At 43.1% G+C, this 19,878-nt stretch overlaps 2 protein-coding genes, 1 long non-coding RNA gene and 1 pseudogene across 3 annotated transcripts; 2 read left to right on the top strand and 2 right to left on the bottom strand.

Moving 5' to 3' along the window:
• The first annotated feature begins 2,845 nt into the window (after positions 1-2,845).
• LOC125552294 (microtubule-associated protein 70-4-like) lies at positions 2,846-8,175 on the top strand. Its single transcript, XM_048715792.1, has 10 exons — positions 2,846-3,150; positions 5,179-5,264; positions 5,417-5,482; positions 5,756-5,926; positions 6,035-6,205; positions 6,314-6,469; positions 6,550-6,696; positions 6,781-6,852; positions 6,944-7,607; positions 7,869-8,175. The coding sequence occupies exons 1-9, from the start codon at positions 3,045-3,047 to the stop codon at positions 7,547-7,549; spliced, it is 1,581 nt and encodes a 526-aa protein (XP_048571749.1). The 5' UTR covers positions 2,846-3,044; the 3' UTR covers positions 7,550-7,607; positions 7,869-8,175.
• Positions 5,261-6,148, bottom strand: LOC125552296. Its single transcript, XR_007303500.1, has 2 exons — positions 6,007-6,148; positions 5,261-5,900 (listed from the first exon to the last, which is right to left on the bottom strand). It is a non-coding gene; the product is annotated as an uncharacterized LOC125552296 (long non-coding RNA).
• Positions 8,176-8,880: 705 nt separating the features above from the next.
• Positions 8,881-9,389, bottom strand: LOC125552295 (annotated as a pseudogene).
• A 3,053-nt stretch (positions 9,390-12,442) lies between these two features.
• Positions 12,443-16,360, top strand: LOC125554830 (CCR4-NOT transcription complex subunit 9-like). The gene is made up of 9 exons (XM_048718231.1): positions 12,443-12,631; positions 13,285-13,359; positions 13,591-13,680; positions 14,343-14,385; positions 14,536-14,642; positions 14,932-15,027; positions 15,608-15,819; positions 15,910-15,979; positions 16,111-16,360. The coding sequence occupies exons 1-9, from the start codon at positions 12,443-12,445 to the stop codon at positions 16,225-16,227; spliced, it is 999 nt and encodes a 332-aa protein (XP_048574188.1). The 3' UTR covers positions 16,228-16,360.
• Positions 16,361-19,878: the final 3,518 nt, after the last annotated feature.

A 19,878-nucleotide genomic window follows, 5' to 3' on the forward strand; every position in this document is an offset into this window, starting at 1 on the left:
TTAGAAGAAAATGGAACCGGGACGGGGGATTTAGTGGGCCTGGGGTGTCAGAGTCCTATGTGGCTGTTGTCTGGACTCCCGCAAAGCCCCCTAACTTTGCTTCCAATTTGCAAGAAAAAGCACATCCAAACCGCTTGGCGGACTGATACAGGCCCGCGTTGGACGGCAGAACACGCCCGGATAGCACGGTATGAACGTATGCGGGCGGTTTGAGGATCAGCGTTGGAGATGCCCTAACACGGATTCCTATAAAAGTTAGGCAGACATCAAGTTAATTAAGAACATACCCACAAGTTTTGAAACCCGGAATAGATTGATTAGTCAAAGCATCACCTGATTATTTTTCTCTTGGCATCTCATGGTCATCTCCGGTTACCACATCAGTTCTCTGCACGGAATGTGCATAAGGCTATGTACAATGTAAGGTGTTTAGTGAGGTGTGTGTGAAAATGAATCCACTTTTTCTTAAACACCGATGCTTACTTAAACTTCTCTGCTATAGAAACAAGCACCGATGTTTAAGCGAAAATCGATTTTTTTACAAACACCTTGCATTGCATATAGTCCAACGGTTAATTTGGACGAGTAAATCAGCTTCAGCTACACACTGCCTGATCGATTAGCTAGGTGTTAGGCTGATTCTTATTTATTGTTTCTTTAGTGCCTTGGAAGCGTCAGATCTTTTCCATAGGAGAAGCAAAGCCTACCGTCCTTACCTTTAAAGTTTGAAGACTGATGGATGCTAGCTTGTAGTGCTGCCTCCATTTGCCATTTGGAACACATTAGGAGTGTTCGTCCAGTCTGGAGTAATTTTGCGGCGATGCAAACGACAAAGGGAAGGCTCCTAACCTCGCTCGTCGGCATCGGCATGGGGCGTTACACGCTTAACCCGGCCTTTAGTGTGCGTCAACGTAACCGCTTTATCTGTTCTCAGTGACTGTTACGAAACGCAGTTGCCTGCTTCTGGACCTGCCACAGTGAAGTGTGTGAGAAGAGATGGATGGAGATATTATCATTGCCCCGCATTAATTTAACACGGCTCCTCACTTTTCTTTTCTTCATTGAAAACGTGTTGCCCGGAGAAAGATTGTCGTTCAACTAACCACATCCGATTGTACTGCCCATTAATTTTACGAAATACGTAGGATAATCAGGCAATTTTGTGATTAACTCCAGAATATAAATCGTGATTAAAAGTATTATTAGCATGCAACAATCTAGCATACTAGACGAACAGAAAGCCATGTATAGCAGCATCGCACATGAAACGATATCCATAATAAAAGACTGGATCGGGTTACGACACACGTACTGATCGGTTGTAGAAGAAGCAGCCGTGGTTGTTCTAGAGGCGATGTTGTTGAGGATAACGTTGGCGAAGACCGGCCGAAGCAGACAATGTTGGAAACGTCGGTGCGCGACGCCGTCCGACTTAGATGGAAGACGACCCGTGATGACGAACTTGAGCAGTCACGCAAGTCGCTTCCCAAAAACCTAATTCACGCTCTCTCCGTGTTGGATCACAAGAGTGAGAGGTTTCAAAGAGCTTCCCCGAAAACCGCATTCCGTAAAAAGCATGCACTGAAAAGGCTATATACATAAAAGTACAAACCACCGTATAGTAGTTGGAGATATTTTCTCACAACAACCTATAGTACTTTCTTATTGCGAGAGGGTTGGGGACAATGACATGATGGGAAAAATATACCCATAAATCACCAGACCATCAAAGATATTTTCTCTGGCTTCTTTTCTCTTCTTTGGAGCAAAGATGAAGACATCAGGTTATGGCCAACATTGTCGATATCGTGATCAATACGATTGCTTTAGGGTTAGTGCGATAGGATCATGGTACAACCGCACCTCGAAAACATACACATCGAGACCGTTGATTATGTATCTCTACCATATGTGGGCTTTGCATTGAAATAGATCCAATAATCGTTGAATCTTATGATACTACGACAAATATCACGACCGTCTTTAACAGGCAACTCAAGACGGTGGTGATTTTTACATGTCCGTCATAAAATTCCTTCATGATCCCCAACTCTCCATCACACATATATGGCTGACCACGGTCCACCCAATGGTTGAAATGAAATTTTTATTTAAAAATATGCACGAGCGTTGAAATTTTGTGTTGATATGCATCATGTGTCATGAAAAATAATTGCGGTTGGTTCATCTTGAAAACCCCATGCTATGCGGGTTGTGAGGCTTCAGACCAGGGATGAACTTCATTCTTTTTTCCTTTCTTGAAGAACCGGATGAACTTTATTCCTCCGATGGATGTGTATCTGATGTTCAAATTTCATTTTTCACACTTCAAAAGGTTGTGATTTTCCTTTTAGAATTTTGTATGCATGTTTTGCATGATTCTACAGCATTGTACCCTTTTAAAGTTGGTGAAACGCATGGCCATATATACACCATCCAATTGGGGGGGGGGGGGGGGGGGGTCTTCATTTCTCCAGCAGAAATTATACGCAAACAACACCCGGACATGTGAACCAAACTATGCAATGCAGTGCAACAGTTGGACCCATCAACCGCGTGCACCCTACCCCGGCCGTGGAAAGGGTCGCCAGAAACGTGTGTCGCTCTCGTGCCAGCTCCGCGCGCGCGCTGCGGTAAGCCGGCTCCAGGGCGCGGCTCCATGTGCCTCGTCCCCGGCCCCGCCCGGGCGTGCGTGCCATCTCCGGTCTCTTCAACCGCACTCCTCCCCTCCCTCCCCCAGTCAACCTCGCCCTGCGCGCGCGCGCGCAACCCCAAAGCGCGGGGCGACAATGGGGTGCTCCTCAAGACACACTAGCCAGCACCATCGGTCGAGCACCATAAATCCCAACCAAACCCACCCACTACTCTTCGTGTGCAGCAACGCTTCCGTGTCTTCCCCGTTTAACCCTTTCTTTCTCCCCGGCCGGCAGTACGTAGGCCGAGAAACTGCTAGCCTCTCCGTAGCTAGCCTTGCTAGCTAGGTGTGTGTGTGTGTGTACGTACCTACCTGCAGGTTCCAAGAGAGAGGGCCGAGAGAGAGAGACATGGGTAGCTTGGGATCCGAGGTCGACCATGGCGGCAGGGAGATGTTCCATGGCCACGCCGACCCCGTCGTCGACGAGCTCAACAGGCTGGAGAATCTCCTCAGAGGTTTGCTCCATCATCTAGCTACTCTGGCTTTGATAATCCAGGAGCATACATATATGCACCTCACAAGGCTGAGACCAGCTCGAAGTGCAACGGTGCATGTATGCATGGTGAACTGGGGCTTTGCCCATGCATATTAATTAATATGGGTACCATGTTGCCAAGCAAAAGAAGTGGCTGGGCAGTAGGCACCCATGCATATTTGAATCGAATTAAGAGGCATGCAAGTGTTGTAGGAGTATGTTTGTTGACCAAAACCTCCTGGGATCAGAGAGGTTCTGGTTGAACCAAGCTTACTTAGTTCCTGTGAGCATGCATGCGTGTGTGTTATGTTATTGATTGACGAAAACCTACGACATGAACTTTTGTATATTATCGTGGTGCAACTTTGCTTGTGTGGTTGTGTGAGTGCTAATTAAACAAGATACGTTTTTCTTAGTTATTTGTCTATTTCACTTTCAAGTATCTAATCCGAGAGGAAACTTGGTTTACATACTCCCTTCTTTCCGGTTTATAGGACTTATCTCAAAATTTTAGTTTTTTCATTTTATAAGGCTCAATTTGGTTGTTTCCCATCACATGTTCAGACTTCAAGGTGCATTAAATCATTGTATGCAAGTATTAAGAGAAAATTGACGCACTTTATGCATGCATGCATTGTAATTAATGCATTCGTAAACATAATTTTTTAAGGAAAACAAGAACATTAATTGGGTGCTTTTGCAAACTATAAAAAATATTTCACCACTCATCATCTACCTTGGTTGATGAGATTTTTGAATTGAGCCTTATAAACCGGAAAGGAGGGAGTATATATGTATCCAAATGATCTCATAAGTGCAGCAGTACACATATAGCTGTGGACGTGAGGTGTTGAACTTCTTAGTAAATAGGGAGCAGATTTTTTGATTTTTTGGCCTAAGTACCACCATATAGGAGTATAATATAACTCACGATTAATTTACTTATGCAACACGTATTGCTTTGTGACTTGTGACACACTATATGCTGCATGCTCAAAATGGTTTTAGAGAAATCGTGCATAAAGCCAGCTTATTAATTGGCTACTACATTCTTGATGCAACTCAAAAAAAACTTTACAAATTAACAGCAAAGCAGGCTAAATTAAGTTCGATATCTTCTCAAAATAAAACATTTGTCTTTCTAAGGCGTGTTCTTGGGTCTCGGCATATCTGGTTTTTCTTCAGCCGGGACAAAATTAGACGGGGACCACCAAAAAGTAGGCTACAAGAAATTGCCCAGATTCTAAGATACAGGTGTGACAAAACAATAGAATTTCTAACATGCTTGCGGTTGGTAGGATGTCAGCATGACCGAGAATTAATAATTTATAGTAGGCATAGTTGGCAGGGTGCAGATTTTGGTTAGCACTGAAACTGCACTCTGCAGGTTAATCGTCACCAGATATTCAAGCCAGACACTTGTGCCGACAGTACAGGGCGCTGTTTCTGTTCTGTTACCTGTGTGAACTGTAAGGTGCACAGTGCTAAGTAATCTTGCTGCTTTCTACTGCCATTCGGTTTAAATGTGATGAACCTTTTTATTCTGAGCACAGAGCTGACTCGCATAACCTACACAACTTTTTTTGACAACTGAATGGGCACATGAAGCCTCCTGTTTCAAACTTTTCCGTTAATAGTGGATTCACCTAACATGTTTCTTAAGGAATTCCATGCCAAACTTGCAATAAATAGTACTCCAGCAGGCAATGTTTTTCACCAAGACTCCTCCTTGTTCAAAGCTGTTACTGTCACCCGTCTCATTCAACCACTATATGCTGATTCAAATAACTTCTGTTTCACTCCGAACAATAGGAGAAACAAGCTAACTTTTTCGCCCAAAAGTGAAAGGAGCAATAATTACTTACTTTTTCTTCTATATAAGCTTTCCGAGGAGGCTTTACACCCCGTAATGTTTTCCACCAAAATATTTGTCTTCTAGAAAAGAATATTCATGGAAGGAGAAAAGAAAATATGATGCTCGTATAACAACTGCCGTCTGTTCCTGCAGAAAAGGAACGAGAACTAGGACACACACACAGTGAAATAAAAGGTTTGAAGGTGACAGAAGCTCTGAAGGACAAGGCCATTGCTGAGGTATAATTTGCTTCACTGGTCAGCTTCCTTGAGTTGTTTACAAGTTAACTTGCGCTCTGTTTCTTCTGAGCTTAAGTTAGCAAGTTAAGTTAACTTGTACACTGCTAACTGGATGCAACCTGGACTTAACTTTACCTGACGTCTGCATTCAGCTGAGCAAGGAGCTGAAGAAACAGGACGAGAAGCTGAGCATCCTGGAGAAGCAGCTTGAACAGAAGGTTGCTTAGTACTTACTCCTTTCGTTCCTAAATATTTGTCTTTTTAGAGATTTCAAATGGACTATCACATACGGATGTACATATACATATTTTAGAGTGTAGATTCACTCATTTTGTTCTGTATGTAGTCAGTTGTTGAAATCTCTAGAAAGACAAATATTTAGGAATGGATGGAGTACTTGCGTAGCTCATTTGATTTGACATCAAATCAACTAGCTCCATTCTTCTTCCTTTTCCGGTTACATGACGGGTAAATTCAATTTGATATGACAGAATCTGGATGTGAAAAGGTTATGCAATGAGCGCAAGGAAGCGTTGTCTGCACAGTTCGCTGCTGAGGCATCGCTCAGGAGGATCCACTCGGCCCAGAGAGATGAGGAAGTGGTTCCCTTTGATGCCATCATAGGGCCCCTGGAGTCTGACATCAAGAAGTACAAGCATGAGGTGCACACATGTGAAGTTTGATTCGTCACCATTTGAGCAGAGTGATTAACAAGACCTCCATAGCTGCATATCATGCTTACATGTGGTTGCTCGTTTGGTTCTTGTCAGATTGCGGTGCTCCAGGATGACAAAAAGGCGCTTGAACGGCACCTGAAGCTCAATGAGGCGGCGTTCGTTGAGGCTGGGGACATTCTGCGTAGCGCACTCGAGAGAGCGCTGATTGTAGAGGATGTCCAGAACCAGAATATTGAGCTGAAGAAACAGATGGAGATCTACCACGTATGTGCACACAACAATCCATTATCGACATGGCAGCCATACCTCATTTTTCTTATACAATAAAACTTGCATAACTGAACCTTTTTTCTTGTTTGCCTGAACCTGCAGGAGGAGAACATGCTTTTGGAGAAGAGCAACAGGCAGAAGGTCCTGGAAATTGAGAAGCTCACCCACACCGTTGGTGAGCTTGAGGAGTCCATTCTTGCCAGCAGAGACGTTGCCAACGCTGTGCACTTCTACCAGAACCAGGCTACCAGATTGAATGTAAGTGAGATCGATGTAAGTGTTCAGAAGTTTGGGTCGATCCCATTCTAGTTTGTTCCATAACGATCTTTAACTTTTAGGAGGAGAAGAAGACGCTCGAGAGGGAGCTGGCTCGAGCTAAAGTCTACGTCAACCGTGTGGCGACAACAACAGCAAACGAATGGAAGGACGATGCTGATAAATTGATGCCGGTTAAGAGGTGGCTGGAAGAACGAAGACTCCTGCAGGTACAGAAAAAAGGGAGTGAGCACATACATAATGCCGCTGCAATCCCATTATCTAAATTTAAATATGTCATATCGATCATCCAGGGAGAGATACAACGGCTGCGCGACAAGATAGCCATAGCAGAGAGGTCTGCAAAGGTGGAAGCCCAACTTAATGTAAGAAATTCTGCAAGACTATCCCGAGCAACCATGAGCACTCAATTCTTACATTGTTGTTTCAACTTCTATTGCTTTAATTCTTTCAAAGGATAAACTCAAAAGGAGACTGAAATCTTTGGAAGAGGACATGAGAAATGGAAAGCCCAACACACCTGCCAGTGATGCCAATAGGAGAGGCACTCCGAAAAGATCAACATCTCAACCAAGACAGCCAAGCACACCCAGAATGTCACAGCAACTGGCTTCATTCGAAGGCATTGTTGACAAGAGAAGACCAACATCCCAACCAAGGGCGGATGTGGGAGGGAAGGTGCTGAAGCAACCTAATTCGGACACCGAGCCTGCAGAGAAGACGAGAAACATTAAACAACCTGACAGCCCAAGAGTGAGAACTGCTGCTGCTAGAAAGGAGCGTCCTGTGAGAAATCACCTGTGGGCGACAAGAAGTAAAGTGACCAGCGATGCTGGCAAAGAGAACAAGGAGCAGAATCCAAATTACAAGCCACATTCAAGCGCTCCACATGAGCAGGGACATGATGCCACAAAGCCACAAGCTGTAGTATTTGATGCGAATGGAGACTGTGGAGTTCAGCGCAGTGAACATCACAAAGACATGGATTTGGAGAACTTGGATGACAAAAAGGCGGATGCTTCGAATGCAGAGAGTACTCAGGGTGGCAACAGGGGAAACTAAGGAATTTCGTTTGCAAGAGGAAGCCAAATACAAGGGTGAAAACAGTTATCATGTACTGGTAAGTGATCTCCTCTAGTGTTTGCAGACACTCCGAGAAAAGTATTTGCAGACATATATTGTACTTTTAAACAATTCTATTACTATTTCTTGGAATTTTAAACAATTATATTACTATTTCTTGGAATTTAAAACAATTATATTACCATTGCTTGACAATTATCGGAAATTTGTAAGATTATGGTTCAAGGGATACACAGGACCAAAAATTACACCTGAGATTCTTTGGATCTAAAATCGTTCCTTTCTTTGTTTCATACAGGTGCAACATGGTAATTTATTTCTAAGAACATGTATGCCTCTCTGCAATATTCTTCAACTTGGGAGATTGTTTGAACAACAAAACCAGCAGGCTATGTTGTTCCGTTTCTTTATTCTCGCTTGTACAGCAAAGCAATTTGTGCCTATAAAAAAATACAAATGCAGTTTGTGGTGTTTTGAGGAAAGGCTGTTTAAAATAAGAAGGTTGGTGCTGATGTAATGGGACTGGGAACAATACAAAAAGAAGGGATGTTTGTGTCTCTACTTTGATTTGAATCTATGTTCTATAACTACTATGGTTGTTTCCATTTTCCGTCCCTTTATTCATGTAAAAGATCAGTCCATCACTGTCCCTTATGACGCTGGATTTGAATGTATATTGTAGATTTGTAGTCAGAGATTCTTGTGGAATTTCTCTGTTTCATACTACACCATTTTATTCAGAATATCTTCTAATTTATTTATTTATTTAGAAAACTTCCTTCTTTTTGTTGCACCAAAGGTGTGAAAACTTCGTGAAAATGAAAAGTGCTCATTGGCCAATTCTAACAGGACAGCGAGCATAGGAAACATGTAAACTCAGATTAAGACTAGAAATTATTTAAAAGCCAAATTCATATAAACATGTCAGAAAGCAGAAATTATAAGATGTGCCCATTTGGCAAAAGTGGAGGGAAAACAAGCGACAATGAAATGGCTCTCTGGTGACAAAATGAGTACAAGGCAAATTAAGAGCAAGTACAAGATAAATCTTTCCCTTCCAATGAAAATCAACATAATATATTCAACAGCGGCCAGTCACCGAAAGAATACACAACAATGATATGAGAGATAGTTGTTTCAGGGAGAAAATATAAATTCACTAGTTAAGGTTTGCAAACAAACTCCTCTAGCAAGGACACATTGCTTCACCATGAGTTCAGGCTAGCGCAAAGTTAAACATACGGAATATTAGGTTCTGGCTTCATACTTCTCAAAATTGACAGCAGTGCATCTAATGAAAGGCTGTGATGTTACCTTATGCACATGACACAACTGATTCTGAATAACATGTGTATACTGGAAAGAAAACCCAAGTCAAGTTGTGTTCCTGCCTACTCCACCTTCCCCTTCCCCTTCCCCTTGGAATCATAACTCACTTGAGAAGATGCTGGCTGGTTAATACTTGCTTTAGCATTCGCTGAGAAGGTGCATCAGGTTGTGGCTCTTGGCGGGGAGCCTCCTTCATCGCAGAGTATATGTAGAAGCCAATCACAATATTAACCGATATGACAGCAAGGAACCCACTGGCCAGAGTTTGCGCTGAGGATGAAAGGTGACTAATACCTGACAAAGGAGTGAGATGTTGTTTCCTTGCAAACGTATGCACTTCACTTCCATAGAAAAGATGAAGAACATAGTAACATGAAAGGAACAACAAGCAAACCTGGAAAAATCTGGTGGCAGAACCCACACATAATTGCAACTGGGGCATCCACATGAACATCGATGTAACAGCAAACTTAGTTATTACTCCAGACATTGCTTCTCCCAATGGAACACTGATACAAAGATAAGATGAACAACACCATGAGTTTAACATACAGCTAACTGCGGGGATACTAGGACAGATATGATCTTGTAAGACAGGTAGAACTATCTAACAGAAGTATCATGGTTTCCAGGGGTGCAAGCAAGGAAAGTGCGTGCATATCTCGTACCCTATCAGTGCTAATTTTGCCACCCACTACTACACTAGTTGCATAGTTTTGCAGGACAAGCAGGCCACTGCTTGCATCCCTATGAATTGCAGTTATTGTGCTCAACATCCTAATCAAGCAAATACATCTCATCTGCTAGCCAATATTGAGAGTTGACACTGGTAATTACCCATACCTAACGGTTTCTAACCATCCAGCATTGTGAGTTAATTCTCTGAAATTTCATACTTTTCTACTTCATGGCATTTTTGGTTCTCTTCCTAGCCTAGATTTTGGGCAAGGCAAAGCTGGGCAACTGAGGTTCAAACTGTCTGGTCGTTTTGCCCATCAACTGCTACTTTGTTATAAACCAAAATTATATTCTCCTTGCAATTGCTTGTATTTCCGACGATTAAATCTACCAAATATTAGGCCCCCGAAGAGGATTAATATGAAAATACAAAATCGTCCCATCAAATACCTAAGTAGAAGCTTCAGAGCCTTCGATCGACTATTAATCTCGGAGCACACCAACTGAAAGTAGACTGGTCAAATTGGGTCCTTTATATCAGAGATTTTTTTTTTGAGTGTTTATATCAGAGAAATTGGCAGTAAAACTTCTCCGAAATACAAACTGTCACACGAACAGATCGAATTTTTTTTTTGGAATACGCACGAATACATATCAAATATGCAAGTGCTGAAGCAGATCTCTACCGGCATGGGAGGAGGTGCCTTACCTGCTAGGCCGTAGATGAGCGACGGGCGCCGAGCGGCCAGGAGCCCGCGGCCGCGCGCGAGAACCCCCGCTCCGGTGAGGCGGAAGCGGCGGCACCGTGAAAATTGCAAATACAACACCATGTTTTTCTCTTTTTTTTGTCACACTTGTCCTTTTTTCTCCCGGTGTGGACACTATTTTTTTTACTTTCCGTCTGTTCATAAAAAACCATAGTTCAAAGAACATAAGAAGCAATAAAAATTACATTCATGTCTGTAAACCACCTAACGACAACTACAACCATTGGATCAAGCCAAAGACGCGTTGTTGTCGTCGCTCCTCCCTCACTGAAGCCGGGAAAAATCTTGTTGTAGTTGCCAGTCGGGAAGTTGTTATGTTAAGGTCTCAAAATACCAACACACCATAAAAGTAATTGTTGTTGCCGATAAGGAGAAGCGTAGATTAGTATGATTCAATCTGTAGATACACGAACGCACACGAGTGAAGACTGGATCGAAGTAGATCACCCGAAGACAAATACCGAATCGCGCAAGATCCACCGGAAGCACACCTTCACACGTCCTCTAATGACGATAGAAGCACCACCGGGACAGGCGGCTAGACATGGAGAATCTTATTTCATCTTCAAAGAGCCGTTGCCGCCGCGTCTTTGATCATGGCGGCATCCTTCTTCGAGTTTTGTCTTCCGGGCTTCGACGCCCCTCAAGTTCATCCGTTTGGATGTAGTTCGTGGAGCTATGTTGTAGATTCCTGCCGTTTTCTTTGGGTGGCGAGGTTGGAGTTTCTCGTCATGTGATGAGATTTGATGTCTGGTGCTTCAGATCTATGTAAGAGTTCAACGACAATGACTACGCCTCGAGGGCGCTGGTCCTTAGGGACACGTGCACGAAGACTTTCCGGCTGTTATCGACAAGGTCAAGCCGGCTACGGTAGGAGGCGCCATAGCGGCGCGTCGGTGGCTCGTTATGTCGGTATTAGTGGTTGTTTGGTGGCCTTAAAATGTCGATGCATTTTTTATTAAGTTTTAGGCATTTTATACTTCTGATGAATTTTTATAATAGATCTGACCCTATTCGAAAAAGATGCAAACTGTTTATAAAAAGCACATGCTAAAAATTCTTAAATTTAAAATACCTACATGGCAAAAAAGGTCATGGTAAAAAAGAAGAAACCAACAAAACAGTACAGCGGACAAGGAGGATCATACATGGCATTGCATATTATAGTTAAAAAAAGACATACGAGGAATTTTCCATGCTTTATATTTTTGTTTCCAAAAGCATAAAAATCACACACAGGAAATTGCCATGATAAAAAAATTGACATGTTATTAAAAATAAATTTGTCATGTGAAAAAGTAGAAAAAGATTTCCTAAATCGCCATGAATAAGTGATAACATTTCCATGAGAGCATTACAAAAAGACTTAAAATTAACATGTTTGGGAGACAACAATGTTATTAATTTGCCATAGGATCAAGAGAAAATTTATCTAAAACTGGCCATGGGTACAAAGCAACTAGACACATGAACATTACAATTTTTTTTTTGCCATTTGAGAAGTTCAAAAATTATAAATTTTTCATGTATATTTTTAATTTTTTTGCCATGTATCTAAAACTAAAAGTTGTATATTTTTGCCATCTAGTAAAAAGAAAAAAAGAGAGGAGAAACTAAGATCCAATACAAGCCTCCCGGGTGGAGACTTGAGGCACTAGCCAATGCAATGGGCAGGTATGTTTCGATAGGACTGAGAGCTGCTTTTGTGTTCTACGAACGAGTTTCAGAGCTGACGTGTCACCTCTTCTCTGCGCCAAGATTGGTGCGACGCATCAGACGGTCAATGAGGCATTCACGCGGGGCAGCGAGATTTGTGACATTCCCAATAACATTTTCTTTTAGATTAATAACATTTTTGTTTTGATAAATATTGTCTCAAAGGTTTGACTGGAGAAGAGATCCGAATTACCGTCCCCGTGCTTTCAGCAAATAAATCCATCCTAATCCGTTTGGGTCATTCCATCCAATTCCAACTCCTATTCTCGTGCAAGCAATCGTTCGTCACAAAAAAAAAAGCGATCGAGGTCATTGCTGAAGGCTGGGCCGATCGCTGTTTCGCCGCTCTCGTGCAGTGCCGGTTGCAGTTGGTGCGTTCGCGATGGCGACGGCGAATCTGCAGCATTCCCTCGCCGTACCCCCCTCCATCAGGGCGTCTCCCTCGCCGATCGCCGGCGGCGCTGCCGTCGTGCAGGAAGGCAATGGCAGGGACCTGGAGTCGGCGGAGCAGCTGGTGCTCGACCTCTGCGACCCTGCGCTGCGCGAGCACGCCCTATTGGTCATCTCTAAGGTTCCGTCACGTGCACTGTCTTTCTAGGATTTTAGGCCTTGTACAATGCAAAGGTGTTTAAGAAAGATACTTTGAGAAATAAATCAGATTTTTCTTAAGCATTGATACTTATTTGTACAGGGCAGATGCATAATTAGACGTCTCTTCTCTAAAAATAGACACTGATGCTTCAAAAAAATCTGATTTATTTTTTTAAGCACCTGGCATTAATTGTACAAGGCCTTAGCGCCTGCTAGCTATTGTTGTATATATATAATCAATTTGATCAGCATGTTAGCAGCACTATGCGCAAGGGCATCGTTACGGGAACAAATCTATTTGCTTATAGATTAGCTCAAGCACAATGTCAACTTTATACTGTGTCTACACTTATATAGATGTAGAGTTGCTAGGGTATGAAAATCAATTTATGCATTCATCGCCAATACGGTTGTTTTGATGAGCTAGTTTTATAAAACTTATAACTTACTAACAAGTAGTTTATCAACGGCTCTTTTGTAGCTAATTCAGAACAATTATGCTCAACTTTCCCCTAAAAATTTATGCTGAACTAAGAACTTGCAGATTAATTGCATGCTCAGTCATTAACAACTAATGCATTTTGCGAGGCAATACTATTTCTTATAAGTAAACCTTCCATTAACTTTTTCCAGAAAAAGGAGATTTTTCAAGATGCGTTGGCCCCACTGTTGTGGCACTCGTTTGGTACTATTGCTGCTCTACTTCAGGTATATGTTTTTAATTCATTTGTCCTCTATGTTTATGGCATGCTTAAATTAAGAATAAAAAAGAATGAGAAGCTTTGAGCCTACTTATTCTTAATGTTTTTTTATGAATTGATGATCTGTTCCTGAAAATGTGTGTGTACTTTATTTCTTCTGTTATGTCCTTCAAATTTGCCGAGGTTTCAACTGAGCTTTCTAACTTGCTATATTTTGGCAATCTGGAAACAAATGCAGGAAATCGTGCCGATCTATCCTGCACTTGATCCTCCAACTTTATCACCAGGTGCATCAAACCGAGCCTGCGACGCACTTGCTCTCTTTCAGGTACATTTTGATTTATTTTTTTAAGATAAGAGAGGTTCAGGATAAAGAAGAAAGTTTTGTTGTTGTCTTGCATACTAAGAAAAAGCAGAACCGGGAAGTCCGTTCTGTTTATAAGGTTCTAACCTAAGAAACGATATTCTTATCTTGGCTCATTTTTTTTTGGAAAAGGAGGATGACCCCGGCCTCTGCATTTGGGAGATGCATCATGCATGCAGCCACTCATCTTGGCTCATATATGAGCCAAATAACTAGAAGTTCACGATCAATTAAATCTCTAAGTTCCTAAATTCTTTATAAAAACCGATCCATGTAGAGAACAAGCAAAAACACACATATGTAAAATTCAGTAAAATTTAAAATCATTTATGATCTGGACTTACTTTTAACACACATATAGAAAATTCTGCGATTTTTTCCTTGGCTCGCAGAATATCATTTGCTTAACAAGATTTATGTGTGTGATCTATTCTCTACATGCTTGGCTCTTTTTCACAATTTTCTGAAAGTCATGCTATGTTTCTTCCCTAAATTATCATATTGGGTTCATATGAACCCAAAATCAGAAAATCCGCTCTGAGGATTGATCCCTTTAAGCTGGTTAAGTTGATGCTGTCGTTGATGTGTCTAAGTTTTATTTTTTGTCATTTTAAATCCTTTTGCAGTGTATTGCATCACACCCCAAGACAAGGATGCTTTTCTTGAACGGTAAACAAGCACATCCTTTAGCTTATCAAAGTTGTCCTACACTCTGGAAGTGCACTGCCTCCAACCCACACCCCAACTATTTGTAATGTTTTTTTCTATATTATTCTTGCTGGCTATTCACTTACTCTCTTCTTCGTTCTTTTTTTCCAGCCAATATTCCAATCTTCATGTATCCCTTCATGATTACGAAAACCAACACAAGACCTCTTGAGCACTTGCGGCTTGCCAGCTTGGGTGTTATAGGCGCTCTTGTTAAGGTAACCTACATATGGAAGTTTACATGAATTAGTAAATTCATTATAATGTATATCCAACTCTGGATAAGAGTACTAATTCTGTAATACCGCGTCAATGGATATTCATGTTGTTATTATTCCAAACTTGGCTATTGGAACTATAAAGATGGGGCTTCCTTATGTGGAACGAAAACATAACTAATCTTATAACTTGATTATAAGAGAAGGTGATGATTGTATCTGCATGTGTTCATCAATACTAGCTACTATGCAAGTGAAATCTAACTGATTTACCTTGTGATACATGCAGACCAATGATCCTGGAGTTGTCGAGTTTCTACTGAGAACTGAAATAATTCCTCCATGCCTGTTTTGCATGGAGAACGGCCATGAGCTGTCAAAAACCGTATGTACCTAGCATCTCAGTCCTCACCTACAACAATCCTCATTTTCTGATCGCTCTATAGATCTAGCACTAGCAAAGGTGAAACTTCTTTAATGTTTTTTGTCTGAAGGGTATATGGAATATTACACTACCATCAGTTCACGTTTTGGTCAGGTCCAGAATGTAAGCTAGACCGTACATTATCCATAGTATCTTGTCAGAAAACAGGCTTGTTCTAGTGGGATCCTAACACCACCTTACAGTTAATAAACCCAATGGATGGATTATCGTAAGAGGCCTCAAAAGAAGTTATTTGGTAATCCAGCAACTATTCTTGCTGCTAATTTCAGTATCTGACGATCATAAGGTTTTATCAGTTACCACTTGAACCTGACGATTTATAACGTTGTCGAAATGTAAATATGCCAACTTTCCTGTGACATGTCTCACTGTATAAACCACACAAGTTGAACATGAACTTAAGATTTGTTCAGGCTTTCTAGGTGGAATTCGAAGTTGAATTCTAGGCAACAAGGTTATACTTCTAAACAAGCACCGCCGTCAACTTCAGTTACACTGATTTAGTGAAGTTTATACGCAGGTGGCTATCTTCATTGTCCAAAGGATTATCTCTGATGATCTTGGATTGTGTTACATCTGCACCAACGCTGAGCGTCTGCTTGCTGTGGTCCAGGTTTTAGCGCAGATGGTAAATTCTGAGCGTCTGCTTGCTGTGGCCTCTGTTCAGCGTGATCCCGCAAAGTTGGTCAAGCACGTTATCCGGTGTTTTCACGGGTTATCAGCTGATGCCAGGTTCGTGCTTCCATCTGTGTGTTACATGATGATTCTGCGTCTATCTTTGATTCACATGCACCAATTTTATCCTTTGCCAATCATGCGCAGGGCATGCGCTGCATTGCAAATCATCCTCCCTGACGTGTTGAAAGATGGGATGGTCGAGATGTACCTTGTCGTGAGTCATGTCAACCCGTTGGTCATTACCTTTCCATTATCATCACAAAAATGACAAGTCTGGAGTTGCCATCAAATATATATATTTATTGACTGCTAAAATTTAAAAAATATATGTTGTGAAAAACACAGGATGACCTTGCAACAAGGCGCTGCCTCCAGCAACTGCTGCATAATGTGAAAGTGGGAGTCGTGGGAGGAGCTCCTCAGCCAGGCCTGGATCACATGATGGGGATTTTAACAATTTAGCTAGTTGTTGCAATTCACGGTAATGATACCTTGTATATTCTGTGAGTTGAAAGTAGGTTTTTTGCCATGTCAGATCGACATTTTTAAGAAGAAAAGAAAGAGGACTTGGTCATGCTCCAATGCTCGTCCCTTTTATCTACGTGGGGCCCTTCAATTCTGAGCAAGGCATGTATATCTAATTTAGGCAGCATTACGTTTTCATGAACATTAGAAGTTTAGTCCCTAGAAATGAAGGTACAATCGCTCGTTCCTTCTGAAACTTCTTCGCTGCCGCTGTTTTAGCCCCAAGTGGATCGCTCGGCTTGCTCTGCATCTTTCTACGGCAAGCACGCGAGTGTTGATTAATGGCTCACCAGGGGATCAATTCTGGCATGCCCCTGGGCTACGTCAAGGGGATCCCATGTCTCCCCTCATGTTCGTAGTGGTTACGGATGTTCTGGCGGCCTTGTTCAGGAAGGTGGAAGAGGTGCCGCCTTGAGGTATTAGGCACAGGCTCTTTTTTTTTTAATAAAGACATCTAAGGGGCATCTTAAATTTGACTAATATCGAGGAAAGCAAAGGCCAACTGGATGTAGAACGACCAGTACAGAATAAAAATATATTAAAAATCATACTAGTCTTCTTCTTCCTTTGATTGTAGGTCATCCGCCGGAGATTGAAAATTGCACTGAACAAACAGCGAAGAAAGGCGACACCTGCGAATGCCCTCGCCATACCAGGCTTGAAGACCGCAATAGCCACTCGACCCTTGAGACGAGATCTAGAAATCGTTGAAACGACATCGACTGGAGCATAACCCACGCAGAGCAGGCTTGCAATCCATCACCATCAGCACAGAGGGTTGGAGAAACCGGGCCAAGCCAAAAAAACACAGAAGAAGATGTCGAAGTCGCCACACCAATAGTCAACCATAAGTTCTCCTCGAAAGACACACGACCTCTCAAGATCTGAAGGGAACCAACAGATCTAAGGACATAAACTCCCACAGACTCTTTGTCGACACCAGATCAAACGTCGTCAAAGTAGGGAAAGCCCGAAGAAACCTTATTTCAACACGCCATCGTCGCCACCACGTCATCAATATCGCCGGAAAAGAAAAAACCTAACAAAAAATGAGACGGATGGACAGGGCCCCACTCCTCTTTCTGTCAACGAGGCCGTCGGACAGAGAAGAGAAGGGGGCCGAAGCTATGGCGGCAGCGGCGGCTAGGTTAGAATCGAGAGCCGTAATCACGAATGAGCCAGCATCCTGCACACTTAATTACACCCATAGGCACGGGCTCTCTGACTATGCTGATGATGTGGTGATTACCCGGGCTGCACTTGCGTTATGGGCTGCTGCACCCGGGCCCGGCCCAGTCAATAGTCTTTGTGTACGAAGGATAAAACACACAAGAGACAAGTAGGGAGAGGATCGAACATAACATAACAAATTTCAAGTCTTCTTCTTCCTCGCCTCCTCTTCCTTCCCTCGTCTCCATACAAGTATCTCCTCTGGCTACTCTACCCAAAATTATGTGCGCTTTCCATCCTTGATTCTTTTATCTCAATTTTATCCACTTGGTGAATCCTAGTTTGATGAATTAATTCATACACAGGGAGCACTTGTATCCATTGATCTGTATCGATTTGTTACGACTTGATCCGGGGTCGTGACATGCTGCTGACTCGGCCGGATGTGCACGAGGCTACGATGGCAGGGCGTCTCAGGGGGTGTTCGAGGATGCCTCTTGCTTACACTGTAACCTGGCTAAGAGATCGGCATCTCTCATTCGTTGCGACGTGGTGAACTTTCGAAGACGCCGCGATATGTTGTGTGCCTGATGAAGGAGTTCTCGGTGTGTTATCTTGGCCTCCCCCTTTCCGTCGCTCGTTTGTCCAAGCGGATCTTCAACTGTTGGTGGATGAATACTCATTCATAAAAGATCTTTGTCCATGCTGCGGTTGTGCCTGCGACGCTCGATGGTGATGCACGCATCCTTGCCTCTCCTCCTGTCATCCAGGAGGCTAGGAAGATCCTCCGAGCGCATGCGGTCAGAGGGATTGCGGCTGGCGCTCCCTGTCTCACCATGTGAACGGCCCGTCAGAGCATTCGAGCGTGGCCACTCACGCCTCGTGGCGGTGCATGACCCGCTGGCCGCTGGTGGGAGACGAGCGGTGTCCACCAAGTCAGTCAGCTCCTTTTGGCATGGGGCAATGGGAGACTGGTCTTCCACTGGTGTGGGAGCATACCGAAGGAGAGCACATACCGCGGGGAGCGAGCTTGGGGGAAGGGACAGTCAAGATCTAGCCTGCAGCGTGCTTCCTGATGCCGACACATGGATGATTGACCTCCGGTCGCAGCTAGGTCAATCAAATGGGCCACACCGTAACATTGTGGTGTGAGGTGGCGTGAGGGTGCTCCAAGGCTGGCGGGGAATGTTCTCCTCGCACCATTTCTATTAAGGCCTACTTTAGTTTGGATGAATTTTATAGGATATGATTTTTATAGGAATTTTTTCTGTAGAGCTCTTTGGTTCATAGAAACGGATTCCTATTTCTTCATAGGATTGACTCCTATCCTTCACATTTCAAAATTGAGCTCCTAAACCAATGAATAATATTACAGACAGTAAAACCCCTAGATCGTTCTATTATTTCACGTACTATGGCACCATACTCCGACGACGAATCCTCCTTGATGTCATTCACCACCGTTCTGCAGTCCGTCACAATATGAATTTTATGAACGTAAAGATCTTCTGCAATTGCCCGTCCTTCACAAACATCCAAGGCTTCAAGTGTTGTTGGTTCTGAAACAAATTTGAGTGTGACCGAAGAAGCTCCCAGAAAAAAATCCAGAGTGATCTCTACATGCCACCGCTGCTGCTCTATAACTACCATCACGTGCGACAGCCGCGTCTGCATTAATTTTGACAAATCCCAAGGACGGAGGCAACCAGACAATTGAAAAAAACAAGTGTTCAAAAAAAAGGAAAAAAATAGCCCTTTCAAGAGGAGGCAGGCGCCCCCTCGCCCCCTCATGTTAAGAGGGGAAAACTTCGCGGTTTCAGAGGTCGCCCCCTCGTGTTGCCCCTGCGGGCGACCCAGGGGGAAACCCTAGCCGCCGCGTCTCGCACCTCCTCCGCCCCTCTCCCTCCTCGCCGCCGTCCGCAGCACCGCCGGGCGAAGCCTGACCGGCGGCGAGGCTTCTCCCCATCCTTTTCGTCTTGGCTGGCGTGGGACAGCGGGGTCGATAGGAGCGCCGGGCGAATGCGGAGAACGGTGTTTTTGTCATCTTACCCATAAGGCACGGTTCGCAAGTACCAAGCGATTCATAATCAAGTGGTTCCAAAAGTCCATCAGTATGGAGTTTCTTCATGCGCTTTACACCGATATGACCCAAACGGCAGTGCCACAAATAAGTTGCACTATCATTATCAACTCTGCATCTTTTGGCTTCAACATTATGAATATGTGTGTCACTACTATCGAGATTTAATAAGAATAGACCACTCTTTAAGGGTGCATGACCATAAAAGATATTACTCATATAAATAGAACAACCATTATTCTCTGATTTAAATGAATAACCGTCTCGCATCAAACAAGATCCAGATATAATGTTCATGCTCAACGCTGGCACCAAATAACAATTATTTAGGTCTAATA

This window comes from Triticum urartu, chromosome 4 (assembly GCF_003073215.2).
Source record: "Triticum urartu cultivar G1812 chromosome 4, Tu2.1, whole genome shotgun sequence".
Lineage (NCBI taxonomy): Eukaryota > Viridiplantae > Streptophyta > Magnoliopsida > Poales > Poaceae > Triticum > Triticum urartu.